Genomic DNA, 18,287 nt, shown 5'->3' on the forward strand with positions numbered 1-18,287 from the left:
AAGTAACCCCTGACACGACTTGGAGTAGAGCCCAAAATACAGTGAAGTAAATAAATCTCTGCTTTCTCACCGGAAGATGTTGTCGATGTGACTGATGAGTGAATTCCGCTAGAACAATCCAGGCTCAGGCTTTTGGGCTGGAGAAAGTCCTGGCACAGGCCTGGCCGCTCCAGAACCCCAGCTAGGTCTTCAGGCCCAGCCTGTGTTGCCAGCAGACAGAGCAGCTGTGTGCCCCCATTCTGGCTGGTCCCTGCCCCCAACTCCCCACCAGCTGCTGGGGGACTTTGGCTCAGAATGTGGTTGATGCTGAGGGAGCCTGTGGAGGGGGCCGGGCCAGATGGCCAGGGCGGGCATTGGCTGGGCCCCAACTCCCTTTTAATCCCTGCAGCAGAGATGTTACCACTGGTGGCTGCGCGTGAGACCCAAAGAGATGCTGGGATAAGGCCCAGGAAAGCAGGTTTCTGTCTACTAGGTGGAATCAGACCCTCAACTCTTCCACTCAGCTCAGGTCCTACTCCCTCTGCCTTGGTTGTGACATGTATGTAGGATAGGCCTTGGAGGTGGGGCAGAGTTCTAATGGAGACTTTCAGGAATGGGTTTAGAGGTATCAGAAAGCAAGCTACTTTGCTAGGGTCAGGAGGCCTGGATTTAGGGGGCCCCTGGTGAGCAACAGCTTAGCAGGGAGGGTGCTTGTCTTGCACATGGCTGACCTGGGTTCAATTCCAGTGTCTCACAGGGTCCTCTGAGCCTGCCAGAAATGATTCCTGAGTGCAGAGCCAGGAGTAAGCCCTGAGCACTAGCGGGTGTCGCCCCCAAACCAAAATAAACAAAAGTAAAAAGGAAGAGCCTGTCCAGGTTCAAGGAGTGCGTGCCCTAAAAGCAACTTGCATCTTCAAGCCCCATTTCTCGGCTCTGCCTCCTCCCCACCTCACTCCACCCAGGTTCCTTTCTGCCCCTAATTTAACCCCTTCCCAGAGGGGGGTACTGGGGACTCATGTCACAGAAGACAAAGGCTCTGGATGTGGCAGTTTGTGATTTTATTAAGAAACAGGCGTGGGGTGAGTGGTGAGCACAGGGCTAGGCCTCCTGCTGCTGGATGAAGGGGTTGGGGATGGCCTCCATGCCGTCCTGTGGGCAGATGAGCACCACTGACGTTCCGCGGCACACCACCAGCCCCAGTTGCCGAGTGTCCTCCGTCAGCTTGTACTGGTCATCAGGGTCTGCAGGGGACATAGGGCGCTGGGAGGCAGCACAGGAACCCTCCCCCAGTATCCTCATTCTTCTAAGGGAGCTAACTGGGGTCACGGGTGCCCCAATGGAGAGGCCTCCGGCAGGTGGGTGCTAACAGATTCAGACCCCTCCCCCTCTAGACCTGGGGCACCTCTGGAGAGGGAGAGATTGTTGGGGGCAGATGAGACATCCTCAGTACTATGGGGGGGAGGGCGGGCGATAATATCAGAACCAGGCCCTGAGTCCCTCAGTCCCCCCAGACCCTGGTGCATGGACCCCATGGGAAACCCATCCTCTCGTCATAGAGGGGCTGGGGTTGGCTAACTCAGCCAAGAGCACCCCAAGAGGGCCCTGAGACACTCTTAGTTGAGTGTTTCCTCAGGTCCACTCCCGCCTCCGACCCAGGGGGTGCTCCTATGATTCGTTGGGGGACAGTGGGACAGGACTGGTCTCAGTACCCCTGTGTGGTGGTACTGGGTCTGGGAAATATGCTGAGTATGTATGAGAGGACATGGCTGGACGGAAGCTCAGAAATTCCGGGGCAAGCAGAGCTATACTGACCTGAACCCTAGACCTTGGGTCTTCTAACGCCCCCACCTTTCATTCCCCCTCCTACCTCTCATGTACTCAATGGTTCCATCCAGCACGAGGTTGAGGAGTGGGTCGAATCCCTTCAGAATTCCACTGGCTTGGACAAAGCAGAGGAGAGAGGGGGATTGGAGAAGCGGAAGGTATGAGGGGAGACCCCAGGGGGCCGTGGTACCCCCCAAACCTGAAGCACAGCCTTGTTGGGGCTGGGGGGGTGAGGGAGCATGGGCACAGCTGAGGGGGACCGGGAGGGATGTTTGGGGAGCAAACTCCACCGGACCCCCCCATGGCTGGAGGTGGAGAGGATCCTGAGCGCTGCACAGGGCCACCAGTGGCTGATGCTGATTCGGGGCCCACACCCAGCAGTGTTCAGTAGCCACTTGGCGCTCAACATGCCAAGTTGGCCTCCTGGATCTGCAACCAGCATAGCCCAAAGCCTTGGGCACAGACACACCACATAAGAGGGGGGTTACCCCTAAACCCTCCCATCTTGCAGACCCCTCCATTTCCATTTGCCAGGAGCTCTGGGTCCCACAAGATCATTACTGTGTCCCAACTGTTCTATCCAGCCTCATTTTAGGCCTGTCTCTTGTGTTTGTGAATGAAGTCTTATTGGCACACAGCTCCTTAGTAAAATGGCAACTATCTTCCAAGGGTCTTAATACTGTCCCTGGGGGGGGGGGGCCCTCAGCACTGTGCCTGGAGGGCAGGAGTCTAAAAGAAAGCCAAGGCAGGGAGGGAGAGAGAGAGAGAGAGAGAGAGAGAGAGAGAGAGAGAGAGAGGGAGGGAGGGAGAGAGGGAGAGAGAGAGAGGGAGGGAGGGAGAGAGAGAGAGGGAGGGAGGGAAGGAGGGAGAGAGAGAGAGGGGGAGGGAGAGAGGGAGGGAGAGAGGGAGAGAGAGAGAGAGAGGGAGGGAGGGAGGGAGGGAGGGAGAGAGGGAGAGAGAGAGAGAGAGAGAGAGAGAAAGAGAGAGAGAGAAGCAGGTTCTGGGGCTCACTCTTGTTCCAATACTAGACCCCCAATAATAAGGTCCTAATACAGCAGATAGGACATTTACCTTGTATGCGTCCAACCTGGGTTTGATCCCTGATATCCCATAGTTCCCCCAAACCTACCAGGAGCAATTTCTGAGCACAGAGCCAAGATGAAACTAACCCCTGAACACACCGGGTATGGCCCAAAATCCAAGAGGAAAAAAAAAGAATGGAGGGGCCAGAGTGAGAAGATAGCCAGGTAGGTGCGAGAGGGTTTCCCAAGTGTGCCAGGAATGATCCCTGAGTCTAGAGCCAGGAGTTAGCCCTGTGCACTGCTTGGCCCATAAATAAATATAGCCATAAAAAATAATAAATGCAGGAGAAACTGAGCTGACAACCCCAAAGTGCTGAGTTCTGGGAACCTCCTCAAGCTCAGGGGAGGGGGTTATCTCTAGTCCCAGAAGGCATCCCTTTCCTACAGCCCCATGAATTCTGACTCAGGCACCTGAAGGGAAACATTTGCTTAAGTGGCCAAGCTGGGTTATTCTCTAGGCAAACAGGTAGCCAGTAGCAGCCTGCAGGCTTTGGGGGGGGGGGCACAGACCCCCAGAGGATGTCATCACTGCCTCCCATGAACAGAGCTAGTAAGTTCCTAAGCACTGCCAGATTTTTTATTTTTTTTTTTTTTTTGCTTTTCCAGGGCCACACCGGCTGACACTCAGGGATTACTCCTGGCTGTGTACTCAGAAACTACTCCTGGCTTGGGGGAACCATATGTGGGATCGAACCACAGTCTGTCCTAGGTCAGCGCATGCAAGACAAACAAATGTCTTATTGCCTTATCGCTTGCACCACCACTCTGGCCCCAGCACTGCCAGATTTGACCCACCCCTACTCCATAATAATCGAGGGGCAACAGCTGGTAGCACTGCTTATGGGGCACCCAACGATGGGGAATACACCCAGGGTTTTGCACATGTGAGGAACATGACAGAGACATGCTGAGCCCTTGTGTAGCCATGCGAGCCACCTCCTCGCCTGGTTTTGTGAATACAGAGTTTGGGTTGGGGTTTTGGGGCCACAGCTGACTCAGGGGGACCATACCATTACAGGGATGGTACCCAGGGCTCCCAGATGCAAAATGTGTGTCCCAGCTCCCAAATAGTGACTATGGGGCTGCTTAGGATCTTTGGACTACCCCTGGTTGTGCTCAGGGATCACTACCAAACATGTGGGGGGTGGGTGGTGATGGTAGTAGGAGGGGAAGGGCATATGAGGATGGGGTTTGAACCCGAGGCTCCTGAAAGCAACACCCAAGACTGCTCAGTGCAATTTTCCTTGCACCCTCTCCAGATTCCTCCTCAATCACCAATGTGGCATTTCCCCCCCCCCCCCAGGGAGCTACCATGTCCTCTGGGTCTTGGGAAGAACTGGGGAGCTCTCCTGGGAAATAAATATAAGATCAAAGATATGGTTGAGCCACGGAGGAGCTTTGTGGGAGAGGATTGGGGGGCTTTCAGCGCAGGGCCCCTTTCATTGTGCCTCTCATTATCACGGGTCAGGTAGGGGGAGCTGTTTCCCTGTAATCAATGAGAACTCTGAAGTTCTAGCGGCAGCAAAAAAGAGCTGGAATTTGGGGCATCTCAGAGGGACACCCAGACACGCTGCCAGGAGCGTTCCCCACCCATCGCCTTCCCTTCAGCTGCCAACTGAGCAGGGGCCTGCGGGAAGAGAGGACAGACCGTGAAGGCGCCCCAGCCCGGCCCCGCCCCGCACGGCTGACACTGGGGAGCAGGGAAGTGGGGGTGGGAGGCGACCATACTGAGTGTCGGCTATGGGCATCCCGGATAGGTGGCGTGCAAAGAGGCAAACGCCCTCCCCGCTGTCCTATTATTATTGCTCCATCTGCAGAAAACTTTGGAAGCGAACCTGCTAACAAGCTACCGGGCTTAAGCCAGGAGAGGCACCAGAGTTAAGTGGTCCCTTCACCAACCTGGGGCTGCCGTGGTTAGTTACTCAAGAGGCCCAAAATTAATCCCAGCGGGGCCACCCCGGGTTTATAACCAACAAGGAGATGCAATTGGGCTTTAAGGGATCCCTCGGGGCGCGGTGCAGCTTTGGAGCTGGGATGCAGACGCGTCCAGATGCAAAAGCTGGACCCATCTCGGGGCTGTCCCCAGGGCTCGGACTCATGCACACACACACACAACCCCCACGCGGGCGCCGGGAGCACCCCCAGAAGTCAGAACCACGCAGCCTCCCGAATTCAGGACGCGCAGCCCGTGCTAACTGGCCACGAGGTAGCTCAGAGCGCCGCGGTGCAAAGCTGGAACCCTAGGGGTTCCATGCTGAGCGACTCCCGGGTGTGGTGCTGTCCCCGTCCGAGCCCCCCAAAAAGCAAAAGGAAAAGCCGATCCGGGCCCCCATTTCTGCAAAGTGCCTCACCTTCGCGGCCCCCCTGAAACTTCACCCGGATGGTCTTGTCGATGTACTTGGACAGGTCCAAGATACTCTCCTTCTTCTTCTTCTCTTTGTCCTGCGGGGGAAGCAGAGCGCGTGAGGCCGAGAGCGGGGCCCGACCCCGCGACTCCCGCCTTGAGTCTCCCGCCGCGGCTGCCGCACGCTCACCGCCATCTTGCAGCGCTGTTCTGCGCAGGCGCGAGCCCGTCCGCGCAGGCGCTCTGGCTGCTAACCTTTGACCCGCCGCGCCGCGCCTGCGCAGAGCCGCGCGCAGGGGCGTTGCTGGGAAACATCTGCTGACAGCCGCGGCGGACATGGCGGTGGCGGTGGCGGTGCTCCCGCGGCTCGCGGTCGCCTTCCTCCTGCTGGCGTCCCAGGTGAGGGCTGCATCCGTGCATCGGCCCCGCTAGCCTGTCCCCGAGCTCTCCCTGCTCAGCGGATCCAGCTAAGCCCTCCAGATCCGGCCTGAGGCAGAGGAGGGGGTCCCCCTTTTGGGATCCGCGCTCCCCTTCTGGGTTCCCCCCTCTCGAGGCCTTGCACACTTGGCCGCGGGGTCCGGGCCGTGACCTTGCGGGGCCTGGCCCTGCCTCGATCCCCCATGAAGTCCTCCCCGGCCGCGGCCACTCTGCGTTTCCGTCCTGGGGAAAAGTTTGAGGGCTCCCCGCCCCCCTCCACGTTCATCTTGCTTTGGTTTTCCCTATCTAGGTGGGTTGGGCCTCTAGGGGTTCATTCCACGACCTGGGACACCCCCCCCAAATCTGGCTTCATCCTCCGGGATGCCTCTTTCTTCGAGTCTCAGTTTTCCCTTCTGCGTGCGACCTGGATGCGCGCTCCTCGTCATCAAGCTCCCAAGCTTGATGCTTGGGAGGGAGCCCTGAACCCCGCTGAAGTGTGGCTTGGCCCAGAGCGGGCGGGGGGCCCCCTTGCTTCACTCCTTCCCGCTTTTGCTTTGTGACCTTGGGCCCCGGAGCTCCCCCAATCCCGGAGTCTCCGGAAGCGAGGGGAAGGGACTATGGGCATCAGGAGGCGTCCAGAGGCGACTGTTCCGTGTCCCCTGCCCCCCAGCATTTGTCTTTGCTTCTCAGGGGAGTTGCCGCGGGGGCTAAGGCCGAGGGCTGCATCGGCCCGGGTCGCCCTTCCTGATCAAGTTCTCTCCCCCTTTCTCCCCAACTGCTTTGCAAATGCGTCTGCCAACCTGGTCTCTCTGCCCGCTCTCCCAATCAGACCCTCCTTTGTACCCGCTCCCCACCCCAAGAACAAAGCCTGTTCGCGTCATCACAGCGGGAACTGAATCTTTCCAAGTGGGTCAGGTCTTGCGTCCCGCGGGGTTCCCCTCTTCTCAGCTCTCAGTTTTGTGGAAGATACTGAGGGGGAGAGGAGGCGGATCCAACCCCTTCTAGATAGGGTTGGGGGCCGAAGGGATAGCACAGCAGCAGGGCATTTGCCTTGCAGGCGGCCAACTACAGGACGGACACCGGTTCTAATCCCGGTATCCCATATGGTCCCCCGAGCCTGCCAGGGGTGATTTCTGAGTGCAGAGCCAGAAGTAACCCCTGAGCTGAGCACCGCTGGGTGTAAACCCCCCCCCCAAAAAAAAGAAAATCCACACCCTCTCATCCCCCAACCCCATGACTCAGTTCAGTGTTGCTGTAGCCTCAGCTTCTCCATTTGCCTCCTCCACCCATTTGCTTGGTTGACGGGGACTTTGGACACTTGATATTAAAGGGACAAAGGTGAAGATTCATGGGAACAAGAGAGCAAACTGGGCAACCCTGAAAGACTTCTAGGAAGAGGTGGCACCTGCAGGGCTTCTTGTCTGCTCTGGAGGGTCTTGTGGGCGAGGGGAGTAGTAGAAGATCACCACCAGTGATCTACTGGGAATACTGAGGCTGCTCACTGTAATAGCCAACCTGAATGGGTGTGAAAGATTTCTCTCCACTTGGAGGCCCCCTAGACAATGAGGGGACACCTCTAGCCTTGCTATCAGGCCAGCTGAGGAGATGAGGGTTTTTTTGGCTCCATTCATCTATAACAGAACTTGGGGTGGGTTCATCCTGGGACAACAGCCCTGTGAAGGGTGGGCTTCCCCCACCTCATATTTGTTCTCCATGGGTTGGGCCTCTGATGTGACCTTGGGCAGGGGGGAATGACCCTGTCCCCAGGAAGACCCCCTCTCCCTCTCCCAGCTGCCCAAAGTTAGCCAAAATGTCCTGTGTGTGTAACTGACCTGTGTGATCCCCAGCATCCCATAGGCTCCCCCAAGCCCTGACAAGAGTGATCCCTGAGAACAGAACCAGGTGTCAGCCCTGAGCATCACCTGGTGTGGCCCAAGGAACAAAACAAACAGCCCTCCTTAGAGGCAGCTCCTGACCCCCCCCCCTTTCCCAGCCCCACCCCCTCCTGCCTCCATCAGCTCCCTGAAGGCAGCTTCTTCTTGCCTGCCCCCCCAAAGGCACTGTACACTCTGCTCCTCACACTCTGGACTCCCCACTCTCTGACGGCCTTGGATGTCCTGGGGTGACACAATTCCTATGAACCCTGTCCATTCTCTGGGTACCTGAGCCTCTGGGAAACCTCAGACCAGCTCCTCTGGGGTTGCAGATGGGTCCCAAGTGGCTGAGCACCTCCTGCTTTATCTGCAGAGTCAGGCATGGCTGCCTGCCTGGGGGTGCCACACACTACCCAGAAAGACAGAGAGTGAGCAGGTGCCCTCTGGCCTCTGAACCTGGATGACCCACGGGAAGCTCGGGGTCAGGCTGAGGGATGGCCTTCCAGTGGAAGTAGAGCCCAGAGTGGGGATCACCAGGTGGCCTAGAGCACAAGGTGGTCTGGAGGCATAGGCAATGGGGAAGGGGCCCTTGGACCCCAGATAGTCTCCTGCCCCGCCCCTCCTTTCTAGCACACTGTCCTGTTTTCTGTTTCTTTGGAGCTGTGTGGCCTGGCTCATGGCTTACTTCGTACCTCTCAGCAGCCCCTCATTTAGCCCCTAAACTACCCAGCTCCATTGTGGACAGCCAGGCTGGGCGGGGGCAGGGGTTCAGGATTGGTGGCTGCCCTCAGTTCCCACATGGCCTTGGTTGCATGAGGTTCTCAGGGCCCCCAAGTGTCCCCTCCCCCCCCCCCCCCCGCCTGTTCCCCATAGCCTGGGAGCCTCATGGGTGTCTAGTACTAGCACAGCAGGGCCCCCATGGGGCCCAGAGTGCTGTGGATCCAGCACCGACTATTCTCTGGGGAGCCCTGTACTCCCCTGGGCCTGGGCAGCACTCTCACTCTGCACAGTTCTGAGGTGGGGCCTGCAGAGTCATGGGCTATTCTGGGGAGTTCTGAGAGGCCTTGGGTTGGAGGATGGGGATGGGGGTGGTCCGGAGGAGGAGAGAACTGGGCGAGCCAGGTCCTCGCTGGTGCTAGGGCAGAGTATGGAAGGGCCCTACCCCTCCAGTGAGGAACAGAGCTTGCAGGTCCTGGAGGTTCAGGGTCCTGGCCTACCCCTTTAGTTGGGAATGGGGGTCTGGCCTCTAGTGAAGCAGATATTGCTGCCAACAAGGTGTCGAAGGTGCTGGAAGGCAGAGCTGAGGACTGCCCATCACTGAGCTGGGTGAGGGTGCCAGACCCAAACCTGGGAGTCTAGCATGTCTGGATTTGGGATGGAGGTTAACCCCCAACAGAGCCAATTCATGGTCTGGCCACTTTATGTCCCTGGAGGGGCTGAGGTGCTCCCTGGCCAGTGTCCATTGGGACTGGCCATGTGACCTTGGCTTTACCCTGATCCCAGACCTCGAGGGTGCCCAGACTCTCACCCAGCCAGACTTCCCACATGGCCCCGAGGTAGCTCTGATGACCCCAACTTTCCAGGGCAGGCCCTGCCCACTTTCTGCTCACCCTGGATGCAGCTCTCCCTCCTTATCACTGCAGGTGTCCTGTGAGTATGGCATGGTGCACGTGGTCTCCGAGCAGGGCGGCACCCAGGGCAAGGACTACTGCGTGCTCTACAACCCACAGTGGGCACACCTGCCCCAGGACCTTGCCAAAGCTGTGAGTACCACCAGGTGGCTAAATGGATCCTGGGGAACCTCAGCTGTGAAGGAAAGTCATCGAGGGTCACTGCCTGCCCAGAGACTGAGGGTGGGCGATGTCTGAGCCCTCCTTACCTGCCCTCTGCCTGTCTGGACGCCCCTGGGTGACTCCCAGATGCGTGTGCATCACAGGTGTGAGTGCATATTGCACCAGTGCATGTTCTGCAAGTGTGCACATGTATGTGGACGCTCAGATATTTGGAGGAACTAGGGGTGTGTGATTGGCCTGTGTGGAGCGTGTGTGACACGCATGGGTGCCTTGTAGAGGTTTGTGTGCTCGTGTGTCTCGGAAACCCTCTGGTGGCAAAAGCATTATGTACACCAGGGCAAAGACCCCAAAAGGACCAGTGTGTGTATGTGTGTCTGTGTGTGTGTGTGTCTGTCTGTCTGTCTCAGAGACCCCCTTAGGCCGGCTGGCAGCTTGCCCGTGACCCACCCCAACCCCCTTTCAGCCTCTCCTGCCACTGAAGGACTGGTCAGCCTCACTGCTCTGCTCGCCGGCCGACCTCCCATCACAAGGCTTCAGCAACCAGATCCCACTGGTGTCTCGTGGCAATTGCACCTTCTATGAGAAAGTGAGGCTGGCTCAGGGCAGCGGGGCCCGTGGGCTGCTCATCGTCAGCAAAGAGGCGCTGGTAGGCCCCCCAAACCCCTCATAAGTTCCGTCCCCAGTCCACAAGCTCTGCCCACACTCCATTACAGTCTAAAGCTCAGCCCCTGGCTGACCACAAAACCTGCCCTTTCCGGGAGGGCAGGGTCCGGGACTGACCCATATCTGGAATGCTAGGGCCTTAGGCATTGCTTGGGGTCTCAGACACCCCTACAGCAAGTGTCTGGGTACCCCTTCCTCCAGTTTGTGATGTCCTGGATAAGCCTGGATAAGCTGCATGCCTGCCCCAAACCCCACTCCCTACTCCCACCCCACTGTCCCCTTCTCCCTCTCCTGCTGCTCTCAAGACCCCCTGCTCCCCTTCTGCCCCATCCTGCCCATTCATCCTGTCTGTACCTTGGGCCCAGGTCCCACCCGGAGGAAACAAGTCCCAGTACGATGAGATCGGCATCCCGGTGGCCCTGCTCAGCCACAAGGACAAGTTGGACATTTTCAAGGTAGGGCCGGTCCAGCAGATGGGGCGGGGGTGGGGCAAGTGCCAACTGCAAGGGTCAGGATAGGCCCCTTGGAATCACCCTGGGGACCCAGCTGGACCAAGCAGAGGTTCTATGATCATCTTATCTGGTCACCCCTGTGTCCTGCCTCCCCGTAGGGCTGTTCCTATGGTTTCTGCAAGCTGGGTTTAGGATATCTGGCCGTGCTTGCCTGCCCTGTCAGTGCCCTGATGACCTGTCCAAGGCCTGACCATAGCCCAACATTTGTCTTTCCCCCTGCAGAATTTCGGGCAGTCTGTGCGGGCGGCACTGTATGCGCCCAGTGAGCCCATGCTGGACTACAACATGATCATCATCTTCGTCATGGCTGTGGGCACTGTGGCTCTCGGTGGCTACTGGGCAGGGAGCCGCGACGTCAAGAAGTGAGTTACAGGGGCCGAAGAGATAGCACAGCAGTAGGGCATTCGCCTTGTAAGCGGCCGACCCAGGACCAGTATTGGTTCGAATTTTGGCATCCCATATGGTCCCCTGTGCCTAGGAGCGATTTCTGAGTACAGAGCCAGTAGTAACCCCTGAGCACTGCTGGGTGTGCCCTTCCCCCAAAAAAAAGTGAGTTACAGGGAGCCGGAGAGATAGCACAGCGGTAGGACGTTTGCCTTGCATGCAGCTGACGTGGGGGGAACCTGGTTCGATTCCCAGCATCCCATATGATCTCCCAGCCTGCCAGGGGCAATTTCTGAGTACAGAGCCAGGAGGGGGGCCTGCAGAGATAGCACAGTGGCATTTGCCTTGCAAGCAGCTGATCCAGGACCAAAGGTGGTTGGTTCAAATCCTGGTGTCCCATATGGTCCCCCGTGCCTGCCAGGAGCTATTTCTGAGCAGACAGCCAGGAGTAACCCCTGAGTGCCACTGAGTGTGAACCCAAAAGCCAATCAATCAATCAGTCAATTAATCAATCAATATAAATAAAGTTAAAAAAGAGAAAAGGAAGGGCCGGAGAGATGTCATGGAGATAAGGCATTTGCCTTGCATGCAGAAGGACGGTGGTTCAAATCCTGGCATCCCATATGGTTCCCTGAGCCTGCCAGGAGCTATTTCTGAGCATAAAGCCAGGAGTAGCCCTTGAGCCTGTTGGGTGTGACCCAAAAACAAAAAAGAAAATGAGTTACACTGGGGTTGGAGAGATAGCACAGCGGTAGGGCATTTGTCTTGCATGTAGACAACCTGGGATAGATGGGGGTTTGATCCCTGGCATTTTATATGGTCCCCCGAGCCTGCCAAGAGCAATTTCTGAGTGCAGAGCCAGGACTAACGCCTGAGCGCTGCCAGATATGGCCCCAAAACCAAATAAATAAATAAATAAATCAAAAGTAAGGGAGGGCCCGGAGAGATAGCACAGCCGCGTTTGCCTTGCAAGCAGCTGATCCAGGACCAAAGGTGGTTGGTTCGAATCCCGATGTCCCATATGGTCCCCCGTGCCTGCCAGGAGCTATTTCTGAGCAGACAGCCAGGAGTAACCCCTGAGCAACGCCGGGTGTGGCCCAAAAACAAAAACAAAAAATGAGTTAGGGGCCGGCGAGGTGGCTCTAGAGGTAAGGTGTCTGCCTTGCAAGCGCTAGCCAAGGAAGGACCGCGCTTCATCCCCCAGCGTTCCATATGGTCCCCCCAGCCAGGGGCAATTTCTGAGCGCCTAGCCAGGAGTAACCCCTGAGTATCAAACGGGTGTGGCCCGAAAAAACAAACAAACAAAAAAAAAATAAGTGAGTTACCCTAGTGGACAGCAGGTGGGCAGGGCATGTGGCTGCCCTGTCTGACCCCGGCCCTACAGGAGGGGGGTGTCTTGGCCTGGAGCTCCACCCTCCATTCCAGTCCCGGCCCTGTTGCCCCATCCTTAAAGGCGGTACTTGAAGCACAAACGGGACGATGGGCCAGAGAAGCAAGAAGACGAGGCGGTGGACGTGACACCCCTCATGATCTGCGTGTTCGTGGTCATGTGCTGCTGCATGCTGGTGCTGCTCTACTACTTCTATGACCAACTGGGTTTGTACACACACCCGCGTAAGAAGGTCACGCCCACAAAACAAGTCCCACCCTACAAGCCCCTGTGGTGGAGACCAGGGCCACTCAAAAAGCCACGCCCATCTCAACAAGTCCTGCCCCATTCCATCTAGCCCCACCCCTAGTGGGGAAACTAAGGCCTACTTGCTTTCTGCCTGCCCCACAGTTTATGTCATCATCGGCACCTTCTGCCTGGCATCCTCCACCGGCCTCTACAGCTGCCTGGCACCCCTCGTGCAGCGACTGCCCTTCTGCAAGTGTCGGTGCGTGCTGCAAGGGCCCCCCTTGCCACCCATCCCTATCCGGGGTGGGCCCCTTCTTTCCCGGGATAACTGGGCTTATGGCAGCAGGAGCAATTGGGGTGGAGGTGGGTCTGGTGGTCCCCTGCTGAGTGTGGCTGGCACTGGCCAGAGCGGACTGGGTGTGGGGAAAGAACACCCTGGGCTGCTTGGGGGTAGTCTCAGGCCTCAGCCCTGATGCCTCCTCTCATAGGGTGCCCAGCAACGGCCTGCCCTACTTCCACCAGCGCCCGCAGGTGCGTCTGCTGCTGCTGGCCCTGCTCTGCGTCGCTGTGAGCGTGTTGTGGGCCGTGTACCGCAATGAGGACCAGTGAGTGCTGGCCCCACTTTCCCCACTGTCCCCGTATGCCCCTCTACACAGTCTTGACCTCCTGAGGCGCCAGGGGCCCCTGGAGCCAGCCCAGCTCCTGGCTCATGAAAACCTTCCTTTCAGTCTCCTGGAAGCAGCAGCCGCAGGGGGCCAGCTTTGGGCCACCCTGTCGGCTGCCTCAGCCACAGGGGCCACCGTGTTTATCTGGAGCCGGGGGACCATGATATGAATCGGGTTCCCACGGCTGCCAGGCCTCTAAGATGACCTGGGGTGGTGGGAACCCCAGAGCCAAGGGGATGGGTGCTGAGTCCTCCGGGATGGTCTGGGCACTTTAGCGGGAGGGGTTAGTGAGTTCGACATGGCCCACCAGGCCCAAGCATATCCTGCGGCCCCCATGAGGGTGTAGTTGGGACCTGTCCCTGCGACACCCCCAGTGTGGCTCTAGCCATCTGTTCCTGGGCCGCCGGCGCCTCCCCCAGCCGCTAAGCGCTCTTGGCTGCACAGCATGCTGGGCCGACAGATTTCCCTGGCAGAAGGAGAAGGGAAATATTTGGAGTCCTTTGTACACAAAGTGAATCCGAACTCTCATGGCCAGATCCCAGCCAGAGACTCGCTTGACAGCTGAAACTGGAACAGGCTGCTTGCTGGGAGGGGGGCAGAGGTTCTGGGCAGGACGACGAGTGCACACGGGGTGAGGGTCTGGGTGTCCGATGACCCCCCTGCAGCCACTGGCTCCTGATCTGTTTCCTGGTATCCATCAGGCCTGCCCTGCAGCCCAGATCTCTGAGTTTCCGGGGGCAGAGCTGCGTGTTGCCAGCCTAGCACAACTCCCCTGTTGCTTTGTGGTTCAAGAGGACTTGTGGACAGAGGCTGTGGGACCTGCTCTGGGTCCATGTCTCACAGCAAGGGTTGAGGGTTCAGGCCTGCCCCTCTAAGTCTCCCAGAAACTTCCCCTAAAGATGGGGTGGGGGGAGTTGCTTGGCTGTGGGACTTGGGGTGCCCCCCCATGATGTCTGCGCTGCTCTGTAGGTGGGCCTGGATTCTACAGGACGCCCTGGGCATTGCCTTCTGCCTGTACATGCTCAAGACCATTCGCCTCCCCACGTTCAAGGTGAGGGGGCGTGTCTCGGCTTCAGGGTATTCTGACCTACGACCTCCCCCCATGACTGCATTGAGATGTGGTGGAGGGGTCTGGCAGGCAGGATGGCATGGGGAGGTGGGTCAGGGAGATGGCTCAGAGACCGAGTGCAGGCCTTTCTCATCACCCCAGATTCCTGGCTTCACCCCAGAGCACCCCTTCCCAAATAAACCAGAAGTTTCCACATTTGCCCCAACCTTTGCTCAGGCCGTCACTTAAAGGCTTGCCCCAACAGGGAGGTTGAACCCTGGGAGGAGGACCCAGATGTGTATGTGGGGGGGTTCTGGGGGGGGGTGTCAGGACCCTCAGTGGACATTCAGTGTCCCTCTTGTTCCCCCAGGCCTGCACGCTGCTGCTGATGGTGCTCTTCTTCTACGACGTCTTCTTCGTATTCATCACGCCCTTCCTAACCAAGGTGGGTCCCCCACTGGCCCCCAACCCCTCCCTGGCTGCCACACCCCTGCCTTGACACTTACCCCCACCCCTTTGGTTAGAGCGGTAACAGCATCATGGTGGAAGTGGCTACTGGGCCCGCTGACTCTGCCACCCACGAGAAGGTGAGGGGGCTGGCAGGTGGGCGGGGCATCGGGCTGCAGCAGGGTGGCAGGCGGGGCGTGGACCGGGGCGGGGCCTGCAGCCTGGCCTCAAACTTGCTCTTCCCAGCTCCCCATGGTTCTGAAAGTTCCCCGGCTCAACACTTCGCCACTGGCCCTGTGTGACCGGCCCTTCTCCCTCCTGGGCTTTGGGGACATCCTGGTTCCAGGTATGGAGCTAGCCATGGAATTAGGGTCCTCCCTACAGAATTGGGGTCCCTGCTGCGGGCCTGCGCTCACTTTGGCTGCCCTCCCTCCAGGGCTGCTGGTTGCCTACTGCCATAGGTTCGACATCCAGGTCCAGTCCTCGCGGCTCTACTTTGTGGCCTGCACCGTCGGTGAGCCTGAGCCTGAGTTTGACCAGGCTCCTTCCTTGCCGCCCCCGCCCCCCGCCCCTCAGCTGGCTGCCTGGTGCAAGCCATACTCTGTCCCGCTCCCCTCCCTCCCTCCTTTAGCTCCTTTTTGGCTACCAAAGCCAGTTCCACAGAAGTCATGTTTGTGTTTACTCTCAGATTCTCCTTAAAAGTAGCCAATCTGGGGGCCAGAGCCATAGCACAGAAGTTAAGGCATTTTGCCGTGCACATGGCTGACCCAGTATGGATCCCCTGAACCTCATAGAGGCTGGATGTTGTCCCTCCAAAATCTGTTGTCTGATGAGCCCATGCACAGCTCTGAGGGAGCCCTCTCATGCTGCCCTCCCCGCCCCCAGAGTCTTTCTGGGAGCCTGTGGACTGGTTGCAGGACTGGGCTCTGTGGGGAACCCCTCCCATTGGCAGAGACCACTTTGGGCTGGGTGGACATGTAATTGTATACTCATGCATGCAGGCTGGGGGACAACTCTTTACACATTCATACACACATGCAAGATGTATGTGTGCTTACAGACACATGCCAAGCACATTTACATGCTCTTGCCTGCCCACTAGGTGCACACATGTTTCACACTCATGCACTGATTCATTTGCATGCGCATAGACACACACACACACACACACACACTTTGTTGCATATGCTGGGAGTAGAGCCTGTCCTGGGCTCTGGCCCCAGCCTCAGACACACCCCTGTGCCCACCAGGCTTCCTCCAGCACCACAAACCCCTGTAGTTCGCAGCCTCGTCCCTCATCCCTCCTTGCACCTCCAGCCTCCTCTTCCCCCCTTTCCTGCCCTCCCTCTCCTCAGTTCTGGTGCTTGGGCTACCTCTATCTCCCCATTGTGTCTGTCCCACAGCGTACGGCATCGGCCTCCTGGTGACCTTCATGGCACTGGCCCTCATGCAGCGTGGCCAGCCTGCCCTTCTCTATCTGGTGCCTTGCACTCTGACCACCAGCTGTGCCCTAGCACTGTGGCGGCGGGAGCTGAGCATGTTCTGGGCAGGCAGCGGCTTTGCGGTGAATACCGGTTTGCTATGATGTCTGCCTGCAAGCCATAGGCCCCCCTAGGCTCTAACTAGAGTTAAAGTTGAGTAAAGCCCTTGTCCTCTGCCCCACTGCCCCATCCGTGCTCAGGGGCCATGTCTCAGGGGGTCCCATTCTGGCCACTTCCTGCCCACCAGGGACCAGTTACGGCCATTCATGGGTGCCTTTCTGGGGAAGCGAGACCCCAGGACCACCCTCAGTAAAGGGGCCTTCAACTTCTGACCACTCCCTGCCCAGAGAAGATTGCCCAGTGTTGGGGATCCTCTGGGTATGGGCATATTCAGTGGGGGACAGGATACTAAGGGAGACTATGTGGTAGGGACTGGGGTTCTGGGGGCCTGAGGGCCCCCGGGACGCAACAGACAAGGGTGGGGGCCAGAGTAAAGGGTATAGCAGGACCCTGGGAGAGAGCTGTGCACTTGCTATGTTCTAGGGGACCCGAGCCCCAAGACATCCCTCAGGGGGCCACACCAAGTGGGCAGGTAGGTTCCAGAGCAGAACACAAACTGGAGCCCTGAGGGTTTGTGCCCATGTCTTAGAGGGAATGGATGAGGGCTGGAGTTGCACCCGCAGGGATCAGGACCCAGGACATACACCTCATCAGTGCTTCCTCTCTTGCAGAAGGACCTACCTCAGTCCACCTGCGTAGCGGCTCCCACCCCTGGGGGTACCCTGCCCCCCAAAGATTCCGACAACGGGCCCTCGTCCCAGCAGCCTGCAGAAGAGGAGCCGGTCATGCCACCCTCGGGACAGGCCTCGCCCCAGGAACCTGAGCAGCCAGAGGACAGCACCACAGCCCAGCATCCCCCTACACCCACAGACCAGCCTGGCACCTCGGCCTAGGGAAGGGCCTACAGACTGTTGGGCTTAGGCCCACCCCTGAGAGAGGGGCTCCTCGCAGGAAAACGCGAACTGGAACTGCCCGGCCCCCCAACTTGGTGCTCGCTCTGATGGATGCTTGCCTGGTCCTCACCTTGCTGCCCCCTCTGCTTGCCCCGCCCCACCCTCCTGATTGGCTCTCCACCCATCTGTCCATCTAATTAGCCATGCCCACTTTAATCCTGCCCCTTGACTAGCCATGCCCACTATGACTCCGCCCCACCTGACCTGCCACTCCCACCCCAACTGTGCTATTTGATTAGCTCCGCCCCGTTTGATTAGCTCTGCCCCATTAGCCTTGGGGCAGTTCCCCACATTCTTCCTCCTGAGGGCTCAGAGACCCGCAGGAGACTGCAGGCACGCCCACATTGGTGCTTGAAGCTGCCACTTTCCTTAGGGAGCCCCCTCGGCACAGCACCCTGTCCCCTGCAGGAACATTGCTTTCCCAAGATGCCCCACGGGATGCCCCCTCTAAGACTGTGTACCAGGACACCATGACAGGGGGAGGCCATCAGGGCCAGGGCTTGCAGTTGTGTAGGCGGCCCCCCCACCCCGTTTTTCATGGGCCAGCCTGCACACTCCCATTGGCACATGATATAGCAGTCCCGCCAGGACAAGTCTGTACCTCCCTTTGGGGGCTCCCCAGGACGGATCTGCACGCCCCCCTCACACCCACCCAGGTCCTGTAGCACCAGCCTGGAAGCAGATGGCGCCTTTGAGTGGGAGAAAGGACACGTGGGAGAAAGGACATTCTGGAACTGGCATGTTGTCTTCTACCTCACCGTCAGGGTGCCCACCTCGAGGCAGGTGCCATGGTAGAACTGGCCAGGGTCCATCCCATCCCACCCACTATGTTCCCTGCAGTGGCCCTTGGGTCTCTGCCCAGGCTGCTGATCTCTGGGCTGTCCTGGCTTGGGGGTGGGGGTTGCATCTTGGCCCCACAATCCAGAATACGGTGGTGGACCATGCAGGTGTCCACCGGCACTGCACACTGATCAGCCTGGCCCTTCCAAGAACCACCAGCACGGGACCCGCTTGGCAGCCATGTTTTTGCGGACAGTGCTTTATTTCCGACAGAGCGAGCTCTTACCTGCCCTGGCTTAGCTGGGGCTTGAAGGAACTGGGGTCCCACCCCCACAGGGACTCCTCGGAGCCCGGGGTAGGGTG

General features: G+C 58.5%; 2 protein-coding genes across 3 annotated transcripts; one reads left to right on the plus strand and one right to left on the minus strand.

The window, feature by feature from the left end:
• Positions 1-1,016: 1,016 nt before the first annotated feature.
• Positions 1,017-5,567, minus strand: LSM7 (LSM7 homolog, U6 small nuclear RNA and mRNA degradation associated). The gene is made up of 3 exons (XM_049788249.1): positions 5,237-5,567; positions 1,847-1,918; positions 1,017-1,220 (listed from the first exon to the last, which is right to left on the minus strand). The coding sequence occupies exons 1-3, from the start codon at positions 5,565-5,567 to the stop codon at positions 1,078-1,080; spliced, it is 546 nt and encodes a 181-aa protein (XP_049644206.1). The 3' UTR covers positions 1,017-1,077.
• SPPL2B (signal peptide peptidase like 2B) lies at positions 5,562-17,302 on the plus strand. 2 transcript variants are annotated; one of them, XM_049789400.1, is made up of 15 exons: positions 5,562-5,628; positions 9,164-9,283; positions 9,777-9,959; positions 10,342-10,431; positions 10,711-10,850; positions 12,326-12,468; positions 12,653-12,749; positions 12,979-13,095; positions 14,125-14,206; positions 14,574-14,648; positions 14,728-14,790; positions 14,897-14,996; positions 15,087-15,164; positions 16,054-16,214; positions 16,863-17,302. In XM_049789400.1, the coding sequence occupies exons 1-15, from the start codon at positions 5,566-5,568 to the stop codon at positions 17,082-17,084; spliced, it is 1,734 nt and encodes a 577-aa protein (XP_049645357.1). In that variant the 5' UTR covers positions 5,562-5,565; the 3' UTR covers positions 17,085-17,302. The 2 variants fall into 2 exon arrangements, with proteins under 2 accessions (XP_049645357.1, XP_049645358.1); XM_049789401.1 differs by having other exon boundaries at positions 16,054-16,283; positions 16,863-16,958.
• The last annotated feature ends 985 nt before the right edge of the window (positions 17,303-18,287 follow it).

The sequence above is a fragment of the Suncus etruscus genome, chromosome 15, assembly GCF_024139225.1.
Source record: "Suncus etruscus isolate mSunEtr1 chromosome 15, mSunEtr1.pri.cur, whole genome shotgun sequence".
Classification (NCBI taxonomy): Eukaryota; Metazoa; Chordata; class Mammalia; order Eulipotyphla; family Soricidae; genus Suncus; species Suncus etruscus.

Coding starts and splice junctions, on each gene's coding strand:
- SPPL2B (XM_049789400.1), top strand. CDS start 5,566: ATGGCGGTGGCGGTGGCGGTGCTCCCGCGGCTCGCGGTCGCCTTCCTC. Junction 12,469..12,652: donor CTACTTCTATGACCAACTGG/GTTTGTACACAC, acceptor CCTGCCCCACAG/TTTATGTCATCATCGGCACC. Junction 14,649..14,727: donor TCACGCCCTTCCTAACCAAG/GTGGGTCCCCCA, acceptor CCCTTTGGTTAG/AGCGGTAACAGCATCATGGT.
- LSM7 (XM_049788249.1), bottom strand. CDS start 5,567: ATGTCCGCCGCGGCTGTCAGCAGATGTTTCCCAGCAACGCCCCTGCGC. Junction 1,919..5,236: donor GTTTCAGGGGGGCCGCGAAG/GTGAGGCACTTT, acceptor GCTTTGTCCAAG/CCAGTGGAATTCTGAAGGGA. Junction 1,221..1,846: donor AACCATTGAGTACATGAGAG/GTAGGAGGGGGA, acceptor TGTCCCCTGCAG/ACCCTGATGACCAGTACAAG.